General features: G+C 46.2%; 1 protein-coding gene across 2 annotated transcripts in view; it reads left to right on the top strand.

Annotated features, from left to right (window-relative positions):
• The first annotated feature begins 19,555 nt into the window (after window positions 1–19,555).
• The window catches only part of KCNK5 (potassium two pore domain channel subfamily K member 5), a 36,516-nt gene continuing 33,144 nt past the window's right edge, over window positions 19,556–22,927 (top strand). The window contains exon 1 of one of the 2 annotated variants that reach the window (XM_067753077.1): window positions 19,556–20,100. In XM_067753077.1, the coding sequence (XP_067609178.1) occupies window positions 19,915–20,100 (186 nt within the window). In that variant the 5' untranslated portion in view covers window positions 19,556–19,914. The remainder of the gene's footprint in view (window positions 20,101–22,927) is intronic. The other variant, XM_067753078.1, reaches the window with a different exon arrangement.

A 22,927-nucleotide genomic window follows, 5' to 3' on the forward strand; every position in this document is an offset into this window, starting at 1 on the left:
TAGGAGCCTGGAGGCCAGCAACTTGACCAAATGATGAAGACACAGAACCATTTCTGTGGTAGTCCTGTCAAGAATGTTTGCATGGTCTGGGCTGGTCGGAAGAAAACATCAGATGATCCCAAGTTGAAGGTCATCCTGCAGAATACAAAGTCTGATTTCTTTTTTTTTTTTCTTTTTAATTTTTTTTAATTTTATTTTTTGGCTGCATTGGGCTTTTGTTGCTGCGTGCGGGCTTTCTCTGGTTGCAGCAAACAGGGGCTACTACTCTTCATTGCGGTGTGCAGGCTTCTCATTGCGGTGGCTTCTCTTGCTGCGGAGCGTGGGCTCTAGGCACCTGGGCTTCAGTAGTTGTGGCTCACGGGCTCTAGAGCACAGGCTCAGTAGTTGTGGTGCACGGGCTTAGCTGCTCTACGGCATGTGGGACTTTCCCGGATCAGGAATCGAACCCATGTCCCCTGCATTGGCAGGCGGATTCTTAACCACTGCGCCACCAGGGAAGTCCTGAATTCTTTTTTTTTTTTAATTGATATAATGTATCTTATTTTATTTTCAAGTTTTATTGAGATATAGTTGAAATATAATGTTATATTAATTTAAGGTGTACAGCATAATGACTTGATATATGTATATATTATGAAATGATCACCACAGTAAGTTTAGTTAACATCTATCCCCTCACATAGTTACATTTTTTTTCTTGTAATGAAAGTTTAAGATCTACTTTCTTAGCAACTTTCAAAAATACAATGCGGGGCTTCCCTGGTGGCGCAGTGGTTGAGAGTCCGCCTGCCGATGCAGGGGATGCGGGTTCGTGCCCCGGTCTGAGAAGATCCCACATGCCACGGAGCGGCTGGGCCTGTGAGCCATGGCCGCTGAACCTGCGCGTCTGGAGCCTGTGCTCCGCAACGGGAGAGGCCACAACAGTGAGAGGCCCGCGTACCGCAAAAAAAATAAAAAAAAAAAAAATGCGGTATTGATAACTATAGTCACCATGCTGTACATTATGTCCCTAGAACTTATTTCTCTTATAACTGGAAGTTTGTACCTGAACTCTTTAGGACTGCTAAGGATGCAAAAGTCAGAGAAAGATGAAGAAACTTAGATTAAAAAAGATGGATGAGGGGAACTCCTTGGCGGTCCAGTGGTTAGGACTCTGCGCTTTCACTGCTGAGGGCCAGGGTTTGATCCCTGGTCGGGAAACTAAGATCCCGCAAGCTGCGCTATGGCCAAAAAAAAAAAAAGATGGCTGAGCCATGACAACATTTAGCATTGCATGGTCCTGGATTCCATCCTGAACCAGAAGAGGAAAAAGACATCATTGGGACAGTGGACATCTGAACAGAGTCTTGTGGGTTGAACGGTAGGGTCTTACCAATGTCAATTCCCTACACTGGAGAGCCCTAGAGTGACTCATCCAGGAGATTATTCTTGTATTTTCGGGCAATCATTTCTGCAACTTGCTCTGAAATTCAGAAAAAGATTAATGGGTGTATATTAAAAGAGAGAAGGTGACAAAGCAAATGTAGAGAAATGTTAAAGAATCTGGGTGAAAGAGACAGGGGGGTTCTTAGTACTGTTCTTGCAGTGTTTCTTTAAAGTTGAAATGATCTCAAAATGAAGTATTTAAAATTTTTAAAAAAGAAGTGTACCCGAGTGTTTTGCAAACGACACAGAAGGTAAGGGGAGACTGCTGTTATATGAGGTGTTCGAATGTGGGATTATTCCCGGAGGGTATGCAATGTGTGTGTTTGTGGGGGGAGGGGGTGGCAGTGTTGCCATGGAGTGTGTGCTTATTTATTTTCCATCCCCCCAGATTAACCCCTTCTTCCCCAGGGCAACAGGTGATGCAATCCGTGCTGTGGCCAGGGAAGGGTCACATCTGAGCAAACACCAAGCCCGGGCTCAGCTGGGATGAAGACTGTGCCAGAGTGTTTGTGACTCTTCATGCCTTATCCTCCCTTCCTGTCACAACTGAGTGTTTCCCTGCCATCTGTTTATACAGACACTTATAAAACAACACAGTCTCATGCCTGGCTTGCTCAAACCTTGGGAATATCAATATAGTGATGCTGGCTGAAACAACTTGCATCCTGTTTCCCTGGCTGAGTTTTCCCACCCCGTGTGGTCCTCTGTCTTGGATTGGAGAGGGGACTCAGAAGAGAGAGTAGGGAACCTCCAACTTAAAGTCACCCAGCAAGGTCATGGCAGGGTGGGGTTGACTGCAATTCCATGCTGTAGGTATTCACTATGGGCCTAAAATGGGCAAGGTCTGACACCAGGCAATGAACAGGAATTTCTTTATACTGTTCAATCAGGCATAGAGAGGCAAGAGAAAGGAAGGACACCATCACCATCATCGTCACTGTCACCATCATTATCACTGTTATGGGTTGTGTCTCTCCAAAAATGTTGAAGTCCTAACTCCTAGTACTCCGAATGTGACCTTATTTGGAAATAGCTTCTTTACAGATGATCAAAGAAGATGAGGTCATTAAGATGGGACCTAGGGCTTCCCTGGTGGTGCAGTGGTTGAGAGTCCACCTGCCGATGCAGGGGACACGGGTTCGTGCCCCGGTCCGGGAAGATCCCACATGCCGCGGAGCAGCTGGGCCCGTGAGCCATGGCCACTGAGCCTGCGTGTCCGGAGCCTGTGCTCCGCAACGGGAGAGGCCACAACAGTGAGAGGCCTCTGTACCACAAAAAAAAAAATAAAAGATGGGCCTTAATCCAATATGACTGGTATCCTTATAAAAAGGGGGAATTTGGACACAGACACACAGACTGGGAGAACACCATGTGAAAGTAGAGATTGGGATAATGGATCTACAAGCCAAAGAATGTCAAAGCTTGCCATCCAACCTAAGAGAGAGGCAGATTCTCCCTCACACTCTCAGAAGGAACTAATCTTGCCAACACCCTGACCTCAGACTTACAGGTACTATGAGACAATAAAGAACAGTGAGACAGGGAATTCCCTGGTGGTTCAGTGGTTAGGACTCTGCGCTTCCACTGCAGGGGCACAGGTTCAATCCCTGGTCAGGGAACTAAGATCCCACAAGCCATGCAGCACAGCCAAAAAAAAAAAAAGAACAGTGAGACAATAAATTTCTGTTGTTTAAGTCACCCAGTTGTGGTACTTTGTTAAAGCAGCTCTTGGAAACTATTACGATCTCCATCACCATCAGCAGTGGCATCACCACCACCACTACCATCATCTGCACCAACATCTTCACCACCATCACCACCACCATCACCATCACTGTCATTACCTTTGTCCTAGATGGAGCTCAGCATACGCCATCGCTGTTCTGAGCACTTTATTTATCTGAGCTCATCTAATCCTTATCATAACACTATGAGGTAGGTCCTATTACTATCGCCACTTTCCATAGAATATGAAACTGAAGCTCAGAAAGGTTAAATCATCTTCCCAAGGCCATACAGCCAGAAAGTGTCTGTGCATTCGCCGCCAGGACTGCTCCTTTCCTCTTACCTCAACTGCCATCTTTCTCCCAAGCCATCAGCTGGTGTGTCTATGTCCCAGGCCCGTCATCTCCTGCCACAAGCCTGCTTTAATCAAGCAAACACTTCGGCCTCATTCCCATGCTTCTCTGACCCTTAGGGTCACATAGGAGCACGTGGGGATCATGTATTGGGGTGGTGTCATGCACGGAGTCCTGCCCCCAGTCCTGGTCTACTCTTTGCCCTTAGAGTACCTGTGTCCCCACAGACAAGACTGTCCCAGCCCTGATGCCATCAGCCATCAGCAGGGGTGTCAACCTCCTTTGGATGCAGTATTCAAGTGGATTGTAATATGCTTTTATTGCTCCAGTTGATAACCAGGGGCATTAGCCAGGTACACAGTAATCATGACTCAGAAGGAAATCAATCTGTGCTGTGTGCAGGTATTCCCAAGGGCTATCAGAAAGGCCCCAGGGGGAGTTTGAATTTCCATGATCAGTGAGAACACATAGTTCCCCACACTTCTCATTGTCCCTCGCACCATTCTCAGCACATCAAAATACCCCCATCAATGTTTGTTGAATTATTTTTGACACATTTTCAACCCACCCAGAGCCCCTAACCTTTATTTATCAAATTTACTTGCCCTTCTCCCATCCCTTCCTATCTTTATCTTAATATGTATTCCTCGTGGAAAGGGTAAGTGGTGACCAGTTTCAAAAGCTCTAATAGCGTTCTCAGCCTTGGGTCTGTAGTTGATACTTTTAGCCTATTGTCCAACTGTTTGCAGAACCTGTAGCTGTTTGCAGAGCCTGCAAGCACTTGCAGATTGCAGTTGTTCACAGAGCTTGCCTCCTTTTGCAAAGCCTATAGCTGTTCACATATCCCATAGCTGTTTGCAGAGCCTACACCTATTTGCAGAGCCTCTGGTCTGTAAATGTATTTAAATTTTTAAATCACAATTTAAATTTTTAATTGTGTTAAAATATACAGCTGTTTGCAGAGCCTAGAGCTGTTTGTGGAGACTGTAGCTGTTTGTGGAGCTCTGTGTTATTTGCAGATGCTGTTGTGTGCAAAACTTGTTGAAGTTATCACTATGCTTGCTGGATATTTGGTTTCTGGCTGGGCTTTTCTCCTCAAGATAGCAATGAGCATGTCTTATAAAGCAGAGACTGTGTGTCCAGTGTGATGCCAAGAGATTCAAAGTTTACTGAAGTAGGGACCCCCCTGGTGGTGCAGTGGTTAAGAATCTGCCTGCCAACACTGGGGACACGGATTCGATTCCTGGTCCGGGAAGTTCCCACATGCCGTGGAGCAACTAAGCCCGTGCGCCACAACTACTGAGCCTGCACTCTAGAGCCCACGAGCCACAACTGCTGAGCCCATGAGCCACAACTACTGAAGCCTGTGCACCTAGAGCCCGTGCTCCGCAACAAGAGAAGCCACCGCAATGAGAAGCCTGAGCACCGCAACGAAGAATAGCCCCCGCTCACCGCAGCTAGAGAAAGCCCGCACACAGCAATGAAAACCCAATCCAGCCAGAAATAAATACAATAAAATAAATAAATGTATTAAAAAAAAAGATTACTGAAATATAAGGAAAGGCCCCTGGAAGAAGAGGTTTTCTATACAGTTGGGAAAAAAATCACGGAACATACATGGACCACTCAGAACAATTCACAAAGCACACGGAGGATGTGAGCTACTTGTAGGATCAGCTCAACTGGTCCCCACATGGGTCTGGAACAGCTACACTTCATGCAGACCCCTCCCATGCTATACCCCACCCCCACCTCATGCCCACAGCTTTCAAGCTGCACCTCCCAGCCCCCTCCCTCCCCCTGCATCCGACCAAATTACACAACTACCTCTGTCCTTTCCTTCCCTCATTAAAACTCCTCTCTACTCTCAGGGCGCTGATCCTAGCAAACCCTCAAGGAGAAAAGACAACTGAAAAGCAAATTTGCAACAAGTTCTTAGCTACTGGGCTGTGCTACCCTGATGGGATATTTACATTTTGAAATAAGATTCTTGGAGGCTGCCATGCCTTCCCCCAATGGTACACCCCCTGATGGTGAGATCTGGGGCACAGTGACAGGCAGCAGGCGTGAACAGGGTGCACGGCAACCTGGCTGCCCAAGGGGAAGGCTTGCCCTGCAGGCACACCCCACTTTTTGGCCACAGCTGTAGTCAAATTGAATCTTTGTTAATCGAATCCTCTTTTCCCAGTGACTCATATGCCCATTTCAGAGCAAGGACACACTAGGAATGAGAAGTGGTTCCAGTCTAGGCATGAGCTGAAGGATGATTCAGTTGGTCCAAGGCAGTGATTGTTACTGAATAGAAATATCTGCCTCTCTATGTTCCTATGTGCTTGTTTTCTTAAACTTCGACTTGGACTCTGACTCAGTACATGTAACTGATGGCTGTTTTGCTTCTAGTCCTGAGTTCAGAGGCTAGACCAGTTCTCCCCAGTTTCTGCCTCACCCCGTGGGATCGGTTTGCATCCTTGTCTCCGCAAAGCTTCCTCTTCCTCTCCAAGAGCTCTGAAGCAAGCCACAGCTGGCAACATCTTGGTGTTCCAGCCTGGGAACAGGAACAGGGCAATTTGATCCACTTGGGAGAAGACAGCTGCCAACAAACGCCACCTGGGCGCTGTGGCCCCCGAGTATGGCTCTTCAGTGTCCTGAACTCCCAGTCCTTCATCCTCACTGCCCTCCTGGCTTTTTCATCCCGGTGTGCCAAGAGCATCTTACATGTAAAAAGCCCAAGGTGAGCTCATTATCTCTCCCCCTCCGCTGCACTCTCTGCCTTAATCCCTACTTCACAATCCACCCAGTTGTCTACCCAAAATGAATTCTTTCTCTCTGTATCCTGCTAATCGTACCTCTGAAAGGTCCCGTACTCTCCACCTTCTGCTGATCGTGCAGCACCCCCATCTCATCCTTATCGGGGCAAAACAGCAGCCTCCTTCCTGCTGTCACCAGCTCCCATCTCTAATCCAGACCCCAAGGATCAGCATTTGGTCAGTCAACAGTAATGACCGAGCACGTATAATGTGCCCATCATGAGGGACACCACAGAGAGCAAGATAGACACAGCCATGCTTCAAGGAGTTTGTAGGCAGTAGAGTTTTTCTTTTAGTACTTGTCTGGAAAGAATGCTTCTCTGCTGTTTGGTTTTAATATTTTTAAGACACAAGCAACAGGTGGTCATTGAGAAAGAACTTGAAAATGCACTTAAGTATAACCAAGAAGATAAAAATCACTCTCTTTTTTTATTGAGACATAATTGTCATATAACGCTGAGCAAGTGTAAGGTATACAACCTGTTGATTTGATACATTTATATATTGCAATATGACGACTGCCATAGCATCAGCTAACACCTCCATCACATCACACAATTATCATTACTTTTTTGTGGTGAGGACATTTAAGATCTAGTCTCTTAGCAACTTTGTAAAACTCACTCTTAAACCCACCACTCTTTCTAACTCCTACTACCTCCCCCCAACCCTCTCCCCCACAAAAATAAACATTGTTAACCTTTTGGTGTATTTCTTTCCGGACATTTTTGTTTTTCCTATTTGAATGTTTTAGAATACCACTGATGTCCCTTCCCACCTCAAATGTATTTATTTCTTCAGCAAATATTTATTATTAAGCACCCGGCACTGGCCTGGGTGCTGGGATTACAGAGATGGACAACCTAGCGGGGGAGACAGCAAAGGATCACACACATTAATACATGATTCTCAACTGTGATGCTTCTCATGAAGCCAGGGTGTAGGGAAGCATGAGTGCACATGAGGGGGCCACGAGCTCACCGTGGGGACTTGGGAAAGTTAGAGAAGGCTTCTCCAAGGAAGAGCAGGGCTCGCCAGGATGGAGGTGGAGGAGAGGGGAGGTGGAGACTGAATTCGTGACCAGGCTGATTTCTCCGTTAGCTGTCGCCAGTACAGTGTCAGGGGCCCACAACACTAAAAGGAGCCCATGCAAATATTTTAATTTCTTTTAAAACCAGAAGAAAAAAATGGACTTTGGGTTGAAGAAAATGTTTTAAATATAATATTCATGCATTGGTCTTTATATTAATACATTTGTAAAATATAATTTATGAAAGAAGGAAACTCACAAAGGCAAAAGTGCCCTTGAAAGTCACCATGTGGTCCTGGCATGAAGACCATGTGGCTGAAGCAGAGAGAGTGGCCTGAGAAGGTGGTGGGAGATGTGACTAGAAGGGCAGGTAGGGGCTGGATCCAGAGGCCACATTAGGAATGTAGGACATTATCCTCTAGCGATAGGAAAGCAGAGAGGTGACAAGATTCTTTGAACATTTTATTTAATCTCTAAAAAGGAAATGTCTTTTAGACATAATGCCATATTATACCTTAAAATTATGCCACAATGCCATATTATACCTTAAAAATATGAATATCTGGGAATGAATACAGTGATGGTGGCATGACACTGTGTATGTAATACCACTGAATTGTATGCTTAAAAGTGGTTAAAGTGGTAAACTTTATGTTATGTATATTTTACCATAATAAAAAAAATAGAGGCAGCAGATAGCCAATGGTCAGGCAAGAAATTAACAAAAACTCCTTAAAAACATTAAATGTCCATTTGGTGTTCACATTTTCAATTGTCTCTTTTTAAAAACATTTTTTTAAATGGTAGTTGATGTACAATATTATATAGGTTACAGGTGTACAGTATAGTGACTCACAATTTTGAAGGTTATGCTCCATTTACACTTATTATAAAATTTTGGCTATATTCCCTGTGTTGCACAATATACCCTCGCCGCTTATTTTATACAGAATAGTTTGTACTACAATTGTCTCTTAAATGTTACAAATAGTTAAGCTGTTTTGTTTTTGTTTATTACTGTTTCAGTCAAGAACCAAATGTAGTCTATACACGTAATTGATTGCTCTCTTCAAAGTCCCTTGCAATCCATAGGTCTCTGTTCAATCTTCCTCCCTCCCATCTTTTTTCTTTCTTTCCTTTTTTTTCTTGTGACTTATTTGTTAAAGAAACCAAGTCATTTGACCTGGATTCTGTCAATTATACCCCTGTGGTGTAGTTTGACGTGTTCCTCTGTCCCCTGTATTTCCTAGGAATGGTAGTAGTATCTAGAGACTTGATCAGATTCAAGCTCAGTTTGGCGCCAGTCTATTTCAGGGTGGTGTTGGCTACTTCCCACGGGGGCACTGCTTTGTCTCTCTTCCGGGGAGGTTGACGGCCACTGACAGTCATTGCCTAGGACATGAGTCCATCAGGGGGTCATGGCCCTGTGGCACCAGATGAAGAGGGGAGAATAGGATGAAGGCTGGGGTGGTCCCAGTGTCTCCCTGTCCATCAGGGAAGGACTTCCTGGTGAAGGAAGGGGCAGCTATGGTCCCTGGGCCTTTTTCTCCCCACTACCTCTGAGCACCAATAGTCCTAACCCTTGGTAGGGAAGCTTTCCTGTATAGGAATCTGCTCCTGACAAATGAAGACAATTTCAGATGGGCTTTCCTTGTGCCTAAGGTTTACAGGTTTTTTGTTTTTTTGTTTTTTTCTTTTTTCCCCAGGGTGCTTGAATTTTTTATTATGGAAATATTCAAAATATTCAAAAATACAGAAAATAGTGTAATGAACCACCAGGTACCCCTTAACCAACTTCAACAATTTTCAACATTTTGTTAATCTTTTTCACTTATCTGTTCCTCTCCTTTTCTTGCACTAGAGCTGGGATTGGCCAAAACGATGGGCCAAATCCAACTTGCCTCCTCTGTTCGTAAAAAAGTTTTATTGGAACACAGCCATGCCCATTCGTTTCTGTATTGTCTATACCTGCTTTTGCATCACACCAGCAAGGGTGAGTAGTCGTGACAGAAATCATGAGGGCCACATGCTTAAAATATTTGCTATCTGGCCTTTGACAGAAAAAATTTGCTGACTCTACAGTAAAGTATTTTAAAGCAAATACTAGTCAGCATATCATTTCATCTGTAGATGCTTCAATATGAAACTCTAACAGATAAGAGCTTTTTTAAAGCCATATCTGTAGGTTTTCAGTTTTAAAGTAGGCAGCAGAGCCAGCACTGCTGTGGCCCAGCAGGAAAAGCCTGGTTTTGGAGGTACATGGGACTGGATGCTGGAGGAGCTAAGCTCACTTGGGTCCCACCCTGTTTAAGTACTCAGAGGCCTTTGCCATCAGACGCCCCTGGGTCTCAATCCTGGCTTCCCCACTTACTGGACTGGGCAAGTTACTTCCCCTCCCTGAGCAGCAGTTTTCTCGCAGGTAAAATGGGAAAAATTGCCAGGCTTACCTTAGAGGGTCCTTGAAAGGTTAAATGCAGTGACGTGTTTAAGTGCTGAGTTCAGAGCCTGGCACGTGAGAAGCACACAGTGCCTGTGACTCATATCATGGCATCACTTAGACTAGTCCCCTCCTTTCCCTGACAGTAAGGTGGTAAGAGGAGAGGGGCTAGATTGTTCACCCCAATATGTTCACCTTAAGTAAGGTCCCAATCAATGGCTTTTCCAGACCAAGCCAGCTTGGGTCGCTGACACAAGAATAGGAAGATTTCGGTGGCTGGTGTGAGGACCGGGGTGTTTTATGACCAGGACAGGGATTCCGGTCTCTTACAATATTAAATGAATAGTGGCTTACGTGTTGCAGGTCCCGTAATAAGGTTTGGGCTCCAGCGCCTGGTGAGCCATCGCCCGGAAGCACATCTCAGGACTCCAAGGCTGAAGTCCGGTGTGCGCCCGAGTTCTGCTTATTGCCCGGCTCGCTCTTGGCACTGGCTCAGGAGGCAGAAATTCCAGGAATCCTGGTTCCTCCTTCCCCTTGGCATCCTCCTCATCCTCCTCCCTGCCCCGCCCCCTTCTCCACCAATCCTCAGGCCCCTCTCCCATCTGGTGGACAAGTGGCCGGTTGTCTCTGGGATCTTTATGTCTCTCTCGGGGGCAGCCACGTTGGGGCCGGATGGGGCTGTCGTGGGCATGACACAGTGGTTTTGAGCGAAGCCTTCTGGGGTTACTTAGAGCAGCCGGGGGTGAGGGACGTTGGGGAGGCAGGCTAGGGGAGAGGCTCCCATGCAAGCCAAGGACTCAGGCAGTGGGGGATGAGAGGCAGAGTATCCTGGGTGCCAAACTCTGGGGTGCTGCAGGTCTCGCCTACAGCAGCGTAAAGTAGGGGAGCTCCGAAAACAGTGATGAGACCCCAGAGCTTCTTAGCATCTCCTGAAGCATCCCTGCCTCCCACTGCCCCTGTTCCTACCTTCCTTCTGGGGCCCACAGTCTCACGCCTGCACTGGTGCCATTGCCTCCTAAAGGGCACAGATGCCTGGGTGAGCTCTTGAAAATGCTGCAGTGATCAGGGCACTTGCCTGGCTGAAGCCCTTCCAGGCAGAGTGCTTCAACTGCTTTTTGTTTCACACACTCCTCTAGCTGTCTGGTGAGGCCTGTGGACTTCATCCTCGTAAAATGTTTTTAAATGCCTGAAATAAAATGTGCCGTGTTCCAAAGGCAACCAATTATATCAAAACACGATTGTCAAAATAGTTCTTAAAAATGACACCTGTGTAGGGGCTTCCCTGGGGGCGCAGTGGTTGAGAGTCCGCCTGCCGATGCAGGGGACACGGGTTCGTGCCCCGGTCCGGGAAGATCCCACATGCCGCGGAGCGGCTGGGCCCGTGAGCCATGGCCGCTGAGCCTGCGCGTCCGGAGCCTGTGCTCCGCAACGGGAGAGGCCACAACAGTGAGAGGCCCGTGTACCGCAAAAAAAAAAAAAAAAAGACATCTGTGTATAGTAATATATGTGGTTTTAATTAACGTGTTGTATTGCAAGTTATAGCAGTGGGTCTAATAACAGACATACTTTGTTTTTGTAACAATATTTGAGGTATCTGCCACGATTTTCTTATGATGCCAAAGAACCACGATATCTGTGGGTGACCGAGTCTCAGAGGCTGTTAATGCTACTGCGATTTGTTATTGAAGTGGATGCTGAGTTTCAGATAGAGGTGAATGCAAGTAAAGATGGAAAATATTGCTGCGTTCAAGTTCATGGAGTCCAGCTCACGTCCTTGCCTTCTGCCTTCATGATTTATTTCACACTGCCGCCCTCACCCAGTGCATCTGGTGAAGCTTACCTAGCTTCCGAAATGAATGTCAAGGTCAGCCTCTCTTTGAAGTCACTTGACTCTAACAGATACAGCCCACCACCTTTGTGCTCCCTGCCCCCAACCCTGGATAGACTTTTACTGCTGTTTTGTCTCCTGGTCATTCAAAGGACCTTTGGGACAAGGACAGTGCCCAGTGCTGGGCACGGAGTCTGGCATATAGCAGTTGCTTAAAAAAAAAAAAAAAATTGAAGGAACGAATGAGTCAATACCCAAATGTATGAATATGAGGCGTTGTAAACAGTCACCCAAAGACACCGGCAGGGTCAGTATGGTACCGTCATCCTACACACAAAGAGCAATTCTTCCACTGACCATCCATACTTCTTATCTCTAAAATCCCTATCTGTGTTAAGGGTGACCAGCAAAGGGAGCAGGCTGGAAGAGAACAGCAGGGACAGGCCACCATCTCCAAAAGAGGCACAACAGGCTACAGAGGAAGTTGCTCACTGATGGATAGAAGGGCAACAGAGATATCCCCACAGGGCTGACAGGCACACCCAGTCACCCCAACAATGCGTAGGGGAAGACCTGAGCCAGCAGGGCAAGGATTCTCAACACAGAAGGAAACCAGGAGGCTGCAGGAGAGTTGGAGGAGGCCATGGGAAAGGGGGTGGTGATGACACGTGCCCAGGTCAACGAGGAGAGCCACGCTCTCTGGGCTCAGGTCACCCTGAGCAAGTTACCTTGAGCAAGGTTACTTCACCTCCCTGAACCTCAGCTTCCGTATGTGTAAAACGGGCTAATAATCCCCCATGGTGTCATTGCAACCATGAAATGAGAAAAGAATAATGACTAAATGCTTTATTTACCTGCATTATCTCATTTAGTGTTTATTAAATTTCTAGCACAGAGTGAACACTTAAAAGCTACCTAATTATTGCTACAGGCAAATTTGAAAATACAAATTAGCTCCCTGGGCCCCCCAACCTCTCCACTCACCTTTTCCTCTTCTATTCTCCTTCTCAACTAGCTCCACTCAATCACCCCGAACCTCCCTGCCCAAGGTGCTTACAGAGTCACCCAGCCAGGAACAACTTTGGTGGGCGGTAAGGGTGGTGTGTTCCTGTGAACCATCAGAACTTGTAAGAAATTTTTTTGGTTTGTTCATGAGTGCTTTTTTCTGAGAAAATGTCGCATAAATACTCAAAGTTGTGACCAAAACAAACAAAAGAAAAAGGTTAAGATCCACAGAAGTAAAGCGATAGGGTCAATGCCCTACTCCTTCCCTGAGTTTGAAAAGAGATCTTAGTGGGTAGGACAATGTTTAACGCAAAGGAATGACTCTCAAATGGTAGAATTTCAAGGTCAATGATAGTTGGAGAGAAAGGTTTGGGGGTAGGTCCCATAACTGACACCCTGCTATGTTACTCTAAAAATGACCCTGTCTAAGGAATAGCTTCGGGTGACCTCTGAACTGGTCAGAGTGGGAGCCTCTCTTGTTACTAAGTTGTTTTGGGGACAGTAGAAATTTTAGATGTTGCCACAGAGCAATGAAATTCTAATATTATCATGTTCCACTTTTAAAGGTAAAGACATTGAAATGGCAATAGAGACCTATCTGAAATCTTCAAAAACAAATAATTCAGAATCAGTGCTCAAGCTCTACCCCTAACTCATAAGGACACGTTTCTCCGCAGCTTAATTGGCTCTCAGAGCAAAGAACATGTAGCTTCGGTATTAAGAGTAACGGAAATCCTGCCAGGGAAACCCTTATCTGACTTCATTATTGTCACTTAGGCATGTCTCTCTCCTCAATACCTGGCTAATTTTTGTCCCTTCAAATATCTAACATTGGATTTACAAGTTCAACTTTCACTACTTGTTTTTATTGTGTTTTTCCCATAAACCTTATACATAACATTTACCATCTTAACCACGTTGAGGTGGACAGCGCAGTAGAGTTAACTATGTGTTTGTTATGTGTATCTTGTTGGGCACCAGATTCCTAGGGCTTTTTTTTCTTTTTTTTTTTGGCTGCATTGGGTCTTCGTTGCTGCTCACAGGCTTTCTCTAGTTGTGGCGAGCTGGGGCTACTCTTCGTTGCAGTGCGCGGGCTTCTCATTGCGGTGGGTTCTCTTGTTGTGGAGCACGGGCTCTAGGCATGTGGGCTTAAATAGTTATAGCTTGTGGGCTCAGTAGTTGTAGCTCTCGGGCTCTAGAGGTGCAGGCTCAGTAGTGGTGGCGCACGGGCTTAGTTGCTCCATGGCATGTGGGATCTTCCCGGACCAAGGATTGAACTCGTGTCCCCTGCATTGGCAGGCGGATTCTCAGCTGCTGCGCCACCAGGGAAGTCCCCTAGAACTTTTTTATCTCACAAAATTGAAGCCCAGTGAATAATTCTTTATTCCCCTCACCCCAGCCTTGGCAATTACTATTTCACTTTCTTTTTCCAAGAGTTTGACCACTTTAGATACCTCATATAAGTGGAAGCATGCGGTATTTGTCTTTTTTGTAACTAGATTATTTCATTTAGTGTTATGTCCTCAAGGTTCATCCATGTTGTAGCATATGACAGGCTTTCCTTCTCTTTTAAGGCTGAATAATATTCCATTATATGTGTATACCATTTTCATTACTTTTTTTTTTTTTTACTGCAACTATATGGCTCTGAGATTTCATTTTGCACAGTGATTTTATTTTATTTTATTTTTCCTGGTATAAAACTTGAAGGTAACCTTATCACATACCTTGAATTTCCTGCTCAGAAACCTTTCTAATTGAATTAGCAGAGGATTTGTAGACATGAAAATTTAACAGATACTTTCCCCAGGTTTCCAAATGATCCATTAGAAACAAAGCAAGTTTATAAATTAACTGATAATCTTTCGTAATGCAAGCTATTTTATAAGGCATTTAAAACTGTCTCTCTTCCAAGCAATATGAAAAGAACAAAAATGAAAATATAATCTTTTGACCTTTTGAGTTGAGAGCTATAAAGATTTCTTTTTCATTTTTTAAATTATTTTTTTAAGGAAACAAGGTTTTCAGGTGATGTTGAACCACTTTATTCTTTTAATGGCTTTTTATATGCCTCCTTAGATCAGCCATGAATTTCAGAAGGGGATTATTCCCTTTGAAATTCCTGAACAGAATACAACAGAAATAATCTTAAACAGAAGTAAAACAGTAAATGTCTCAACATTATGAAAGGATTATCAAGCCATTCATTCACCAAGAGGATAAACCCTTCACCTAATTGAACCGAGGAAGAAATGACGAAAGTGGGTAAGGATCCTTTTGCGGCCAGAGCTTGGGAGCACGGCCTTGGAGAAAATAACTCATCTGCTGTGCCAGTTTCTCACCTGGGAACCAGCTGAGTCTAGTGATGTGTTGCTACCAAGGTGAAACTCAATCATTCTTAAAGCTGATTGCCTTTCAAAAGATGGCGCTCCGGAGTGATTGCCATCCATAAGCATAATAATAAAGCCATTGGAATGTATTTATTAGCCGTTTAAGAGAATACACCCCTCCCCCAATACACCTTTTTTCTCTTCTGTCCCTGAGGCTCAAATTGTCCAGACGTTCATTTGTTTCGGTACAATTTATATTTCCCAAAGCCCCCACTGGCTGCTGTGCAGAGAATGGGCACATCTCCTGATCTCCATCGGAAACTGTTGATCCAAAAGTGTGGATAGGGCCAGGGAGTGAGGGAAAGGGCGGAGGAGGGGAGGAGAACATTCAACGCAGAAGGAGCCAAAGGAAAGCAAGGGAGGCAGGAGCAGGGAGAACGGAGAGCTGGGTTAAGGGGGTTGGGAAAATGTGGGAAGGGAAGGAATGGGGCCACAGAAGGAGAGGGTGAGGAGAATGAACGTGACATTGAGGGGCCAAAAAGAGGAAGGGGTCAGGGAATGGAGAAGTAGGCAATGTGGAAAGATAAAGCTGAAATTATAAAAACTTCAAATAAAACCCAATTCATCCCAGAGTCTCCTGCAGTGTTTCTGTGAGACAGTGAGACTGAAATAGGAAGAGGCCCTTTATTTTCTTAGGAAGAGAACGCAGACTGGAGGTAGGAGAGGAATGGGAGAGAACTTTGCAAACAAAGAGAGCCTGTGGCCTCTCAAACTGCCCCCACCCCATGCTGGATGAACTGTTCACACCACAGTCCCTGACTTTATCCAGAGAGGGGGGTCTGGGACAGAAGCCTGGTCTCCCTACAGGCTGAGGACTGGAGAGTCACAGTGCAGAGCTGTAGGAGGTGGGCAGGGGTTAAGGAAGAGGGCCCTGAAGTCTTCAGGAATGCAGAATTAGGAAACCTGGGGCTTCCCAGCTTCCTGCCCCAGGCTCCAGGGGACACACGTGGTGCCACAAAGGAGAGACAGAAACATCTGCAAACCCAGATCATTCCTTCAAACCTGCATCCCTAGTCCCTGGGCTCCAGCCTGATTTGGAGATACCACAGATACCATCCCCCAGCCCCCAAGGAAGACTCCCCATCCCGCAATGGGAAAAAAAAAAAAGAAAAGGCCTTGGCCAGGGGTCAGTGCACAGCCCGCTGCTCTACCTGCCCACACAGAGGCACCAGGGTCAGGGCCAGCCTTTGATACGAGTGCTGGAGGGAGTGTGCCCCCTCCCCAACTTCTGGCTGTTGCTGGTTGAAAGACTTTGAACAAACTAACCCACCCAAGCTTCAGTTTCCTCACTGCAAAGTGGATGGAATGACAGGCCCTGCTTAAGATGCATGGAAAGGATGTATTGTGGCCTCAGGTTTACGAACCCTTGGTAGCAAGGTGAGTGAGAAATATCCCAGGTGAGTGTTTTTTGTTTTGTTTTATTGTTTGTGTTTTTAAGAGATAAATTTGGTTAATTTTTTAAATTCAGGTATAATTGACATATAACATATTCATTTCAGGTGTACAACATAATGATTTGATATTTGTATGTGTTGCAAAACGATCACCATAATAAGTCCAGTTGACATGTGTCATACACAGTTACAAAAATTTTTTTCTTCTTGTGATGAAGACTTTTAAGATTTCCTCTCTTAGCAACTTTCAAATATGCAGTACAGTATTATTTAATTATAGTCACCATGCTGTCTGTACATTACATCCCCAGAACTTATTTATTTTATAGTTGAAAGTTTGTACTTTCTAACCCCCTACACCCAACCCTCAACCCCCATCCCTGGCAACCCCCAATCTGTTCTCTGTATTTATGAGTTTATTAGGTTTTTTTTTTTAATTTTACATATAAGTGAGATCATATGGTATTTGTCTTCTCTGTCTGACTTATTTCACTTAGCATAATGCCCTCAAAGTCCATCCATATTGTCGCAAATGGCAAGATTTCTTTCTTTTTTTTGTATTTCTTCCTCTTTTATGTATTCAATTTTAGTATTCCATTGTATATATATACCACAATTTTTTTATCCATTCGTTCATCAGTGGACACTTTGGCTGTTTCCATGTCTTGGCTATTGTAAGCCGCAATGAACATGGGGATGCATGTATGTTTTCGAGTTATTGTTTTCATTTTCTTTGGATAAATACTCAGAAATTGAATTGCTAGATCATATGGTAGTTCTATTTTTAACTTTTTGAGGAGCAGCCATACTGTCTTCCACAGTGGCTGGATCAATTTACATTCCTATCAACAGTGCACAGGGTTCCCTTTTATCCACATACTGGCCAACATTTGTTATTTGTTGTCCTCTTGATGATAGCCACTCTGACAGGTGTGAGGTGATATCTCACTGTGGTTTTGATTTGCATTTCTCTAATGATTAGTGATGTTAAGCATCTTTTCATGTACCTGTTGGCCATCTGTATGTCTTCTTTGGAACAATGTCTATTCAGATGCTCTGTCCACTTTTTAATTGAATTGTTTGTTCTTGTTGATATTGAATTGTATGAGTTCTTTATATATTTTGGATATATAAAATATCTGCAAATATCTGCAAATCAGATACATGATTTGCAAACATTTTCTTGATTCAAAAGGTTGCCTTTTCATTGTTGATGATCTCCTTTGCTGTGCAGAAACATTTTAGTTTGATGTAGTCCCACCAGTTTATTTTTGCTTTTGCTGCCTCGGCTTTTGGAGTCAGATCCAAAAAATTATGACCTGATGTCAAGGAGCTTACCACCTATGTTTTCTTCTAGGAGTTTTATGGTTTCAGGTCTTATATTCAAATCTTTAATCCATTTTGAGTTAATCTTTGTGTATGGTATAAGATAGTAGTCTAGTTTCATTCTTTTGCATGTGGCTGTCCAGTTTCCCCAACACCATTTATTGAAGAGACTATCCTTTCCCCATTGTATATCCTTGACTCCTTTATTGTAAATTAATTGACCATGTTAATTTTGTGGGTTTATTTCTGGGCTCTCTTTTCTGTTCCATTGATTCATAAGTTGCTTGTAATGCCAATACTTTACTGTTTTGATTACTATAGCTTTGTAATACTGTTTGAAATCAGGAAGTGTGTTGCTTCCAGCTTTGTTCTTCTTTCTTAAGATTGCTTTGCCTATTCTGGGTCTTTTGTGGTTACATACAAATTTTAGGATTGTTCTATTTCTGTGGAAAATGCCATTGGAATTTCAGTAAGGATTGCATTGAATCTGGAGATTGCTTTCAGTACTACGGAAATTTTAATAATATTAATTGTTCCAATCCATAAGCACAGGATATCTTTCCATTTAATTGTGTTTTCTTCAGTTTCTTTCATCAATGTCTTACAGTTTTCAGTGTACATGTCTTTCACCCTATTGGTTAAGTTTATTCCTAGGTATTTTATTCTTTTTGATGCAATAAATAGAATTGTTTTCTTTATTTCCCTTTCTGATAGTTCATTATTAGTGTATGGGAACACAACATATTTTGTATATTGACTTTGTATCCTGAAACCTTACTAAATTTGTTAATTAGTTCTAGCAGTTTTTTGATGGAATCTTTAGGGTTTTTTATATATAAATAATATCATGTCATCTGCAAATAGTGACAATTTTACTTCTTTTTTTTCCAGCTTGGATGTCTTTTATTTCTTTTTCTTGCCTAAGCGCTCTGGCTAGGACTTCCATTGGGTGTGTGCTTTTGACAAATATGTCTTTGACAAATTCATGAATTTATTCACTCCACTGCACAGATATTTGAGTGTTTGCTATATAACAAGCACTGGGGATATGTCATCAAACAATCCAGACTCCACCCCCGAGCTGTCATCATTTTAGTGTTTTGTATTAGAGGGAATTTATTGCCAGGAGGAAAATAAGACCAACAAGGGGGATAAGGAGTGTGTGTGTATGTGAGTGTGTGTGTTTATGTGTCTGGGGCAGGGTGTTTGCAATTTTAAATATGCTTGGGAGTATGAAAGACATCAAGTGTTTCTTGTAGAATTGCAGTGCGTTTGTGGGGAGGGATATGAACAGTGCTGCCTCTGACTGCTCTTTCTCAGATGTTCACCAGGGCAGGTGAGGCTGGGGTGAGAGGAAGGAGTCACACCTTTGTCACTGGTTTAGTTCCTAATATCCTCTGACTTTCTCCGGTCCCTTTCTAATGTCCTTTCCCCAGTCTTACAGGAAGGTGTGTGAGGCAGAAAGACCGAGAATCAAGCTTTCTTGGCAGAAACATCAATAAATGAAAACTGGCTTATAATGAAAATAACAATAGCAATAACTTCCTGACCCCAGTCATTAGGTACACATTCATTTTAGTTAATACACCATCACTAGTAAGAAACGTGGGTCAAGAGACCACAACGCCTCCGAGCATGCGGGGCGCGTAGCCTACCCTGGCGGCGGCCCTGGGGGAGCGAACATGGTCCGCAACTGCTTCCAGCGCGCACCTAGCGGTAACTCTGGAACCAGCCGCGGGGCCTGCACGGGGTGGGGCCTGCACGGGGGCGGGCCCTCATCGGGCCCCTCCTCCACGGGCAGAGCGCAACAGGCCCGGGTTAAAGAGGCGCGCGGAGGCGGGCGCGGCGCACACTGTTGTGGCGCGCGGAGAAGCGGCGCACGTGTCTCCGGGAGTTCGGCCTTGGGTTCACCCAGCTGCTTTAGCTCCCGCGGTCCAGGGTGCCCCCTCGGCCCCCTTGGTGTCCGCCCACCTCTGGCCCGCGTGAGGAGGTCCCGCACAGTTCCCTGCGCTCAGTGGGCCAACTTGCAGGGGCAACTGTGTCGGTGGAGCGGCGCCGGGTTGAACGGGGCACTGCGCATGCGGAGCTCCAAATTCAAACAGCTGTTTCCAGAGGCTGGAGGGCGGGTGAGACCGGGAGCCGCTGGGGTTAGCTGAGGCATTCTCATTCTCCAGGAGGTGGCCTCTCGGGAGCCATGGTGGACCGGGGCCCTCTGCTCACCTCGGCCATCATCTTCTACCTGGCCATCGGGGCGGCGATCTTCGAGGTGCTGGAGGAGCCGCATTGGAAAGAGGCCAAGAAAAACTACTATACGCAGAAACTGCATCTGCTCAAGGAGTTCCCGTGCCTGGGCCAGGAGGGCCTGGACAAGATTCTGCAGGTGAGCTGGAGGTTTAGAAGTTCTGAAGGGGAGCGCCTCGCAGCTTTGGATAACCCTCACTCCCTGTGGGTGGTCCCGGGGTGACCGCGGAGGATGTCTCCCCATGAGTTTGACTGCTGGAATCTGCCGTTCACCCGTGGGCGCAGGAGTCTCCCACGCGCGCGGAGACTTTGGAACCCAGTTTGTCCGGAGGGAAGAACTTAGGCTTGACCCCCGGGTGAACCAGGGCCCGCAGTGGCTCGGTGTGGGTGTGCGGGTACCTCCCTGGTTGGAGGAGGCTGTGGGGCGGATAAAGGCGTTTGTCTTTCCTTGGAGACGCTCCCAGAGTTCGGGAGACCCGCCGGGTGCCGCCTCCTCGCGTCTCTACCTCCCAGCTCCGGGGCCAAGTGCGGCACCCGGCCGGCTTTTTTCGGCGTTTCTTCACCAGCCCGGCGGAGTGGCGCGAGGCTCCCCCGCCCCCGCAGGGCTAGGGAGCGGGGGGGTCCGGGGCTCTGTCGGGCCTGAGCCCCCGGGATGCGGGCTGGTGGCTAGAATGCTGGGGACGCGCGCAGGCTTCCGGGAAAGCTTATCTCGCGGAGACATCCCCGAAGGGCTCGGAGTTCAACTTTGTGAAAGTAACAGGTTGAACAAAAGAACAACACCCGGAGAGCCCCTTTTCGGGGGACGGGGCGGGATGGGGGTGGGGCGGCGGGCAGAGAGGTGGTATAGAATGGGAGGTTGTGGGAGAGTTTCTCCTCCATGTTGGCATCGGTTCATATGCCCTATGGATGGCATTGATCTCACGTGGATAAACTGTGGGGCTTGTTTGGGCATCGAAAACTTCTACCCCAGTTTCTCGAAGGTTCTTGGCCTCAACCATTCACGCTTCTTGGCCTGCAGGGATGGCCTCCCTCCAGTGGAACGACCAGACCTGGGTAAGAGCCCGTGAAGGCTCTAGGTTGTGAGGTGGAGTAGAGATATTGTCCAAGGTGTTACATTTCTCTTGGGGTAAAAGATGCCAGAAAGGAAGTTTGATGAGAAACAATCTTTAAACTGCTGCGGCTCCCCAGTCCTTTATGGCTGTGTAGTTGTCTCTCATTTTTCTGGCCTCAACAGCCCGTATGCAAAATGGGAAGAAATGTGTGGGTATCTCGCCTGTGGTGCCCCCTTTTTGTCCCCACATCGACGGACATTCCCACAGGTGAGCATATAGGTGCCTGCTAGCAGCCGGGCAAATAAAGACGTGTCCTCTTAGGAGCCAGTAGAAGGGGAGGTTTAGGCCAGAAGGTTGGGTGTTGGATTTTAGTGGGGACCCTCCTGTCCGGGAGCAGTTCCCAGGGCGGGGGCCGTTGGTAGGTGAGGCTGGTGGGAGTATGAGCTTCGGAAGGGAGTAGGGTGTTTTAGCTCCTGATAGCAGGAGTTCTGGGCAGCTCTGCCTTCCTTGAGATGGGTGTCTGCCCTGTGTGTGTGTGTTGGGGAGGGAGGGTCACTTTATAATTTCCCTTGAGGAAACAATTCCTCTGGAGAACGCGTTGCTGTTTACTTGGCTCCAGGGCTTTGTTTAGAGGGGGAAGAGGGCAGGCGGGGATGATAAAGAATCGAGCTGCCCTCAAAGTGTTTGCCTCTTCTCCGCTACTGCAGGGGAAGGAAGGAAAGAATTCAAGGCTGAATGTGGGAAAATAAAGTTCAAAACATGAGGAGAAGGGAAAAGGGGGGGGGGGTCGGGGTGAGGCAGCCGGGTGCAGCTGGTGGTTATAGCTTTGGAGGTTAGGCAGCTTTCTTAAGGTGTCTTAAGCTTTCTTAAGGAGCAAGCAAGATGCCTGGTATTTTGAGGTCCTTTTAAACCCGCCAGCGATTACCCCCCAAAAGCCGGCAGGTAGCTTTAGGAAAAGGATTTGGGTATCAGGCCAGTCTGATTTGGAGGTGATTATGGACAGGCCTGTCCCCATCCCCAGCCAACCTCTCAAGCCATCTGCAACTTGGCGAATCCCCTCCCTTCACAGGAAGAACCCCAGAAATGAGAATGAACCAGTGGAAGCATTTCGCTAGCATCACTTTCAGTCTGCAGAAACCTGCCTGGCTTCGCTTGCTGATCTGGGACTTGGGGCACTGCTGCAGGCCACAGGAAATTGGTTTAAGGAAAAATGAAACTCAAAAATCTTCTTTCCCATCTGGCTGCTCCTGCATTTTCCACTGAGTTCTGTGTTTTATCAGGTTCTGAATAATCACCTTTGTAATCCTAAAGAAAGTCCCTCAGTTGGGAATTCCTGGGGTAGGGGCCCACCCCCCCCAAAGGCTGTTGGAAGGGGGTGGGGTGCAGCCTGGGTTGGGGTTTTTCTTAGAGTGGAAATTGTGTGTGTACTTTCAAAGGCGTGAGAAAGGGAGTTAAGGCACCTTTCTTTAGATCTTTGGAAATAGTCCCTGAGTTGTCAGGTGCTTCCTCCCTGTTCATGCTGTGGTTGAACTGAGGCGGAGGCTGACTTTCAAAGGCTCAGCGCCCCATTGGCCTCGGACCACGTGGCCGCCCCTCCTTCCTGCCTTCAGAACCATCCTGAATCCTTTTGCTCTCAAGCCTGCTCCTGCAGGTGCTGGTGACCGACTCCCCCAGCCTCCTTCTAAATTGCAGAGGCTCCCACAAGGGGATTTGGCATTGACCGAGCGCCTAGCGTGTTGGGCGCCGTAGGCGGTCATCGGCATTTTATGAGAGGGCGCAGGCTGGTTTTGCCATCCGGCTTGGCCATTTACCCATCAGACCATTTAACTTTGCGTCTCTTTCCTCATATGCAAAATGGGGGTCTGGTGAGGGTCAAGTGAAGTGGAAGCGTTAGGCGTTGGGTGTGTATAGGTG

This window comes from Pseudorca crassidens, chromosome 10, assembly GCF_039906515.1.
Source record: "Pseudorca crassidens isolate mPseCra1 chromosome 10, mPseCra1.hap1, whole genome shotgun sequence".
Classification (NCBI taxonomy): domain Eukaryota; kingdom Metazoa; phylum Chordata; class Mammalia; order Artiodactyla; family Delphinidae; genus Pseudorca; species Pseudorca crassidens.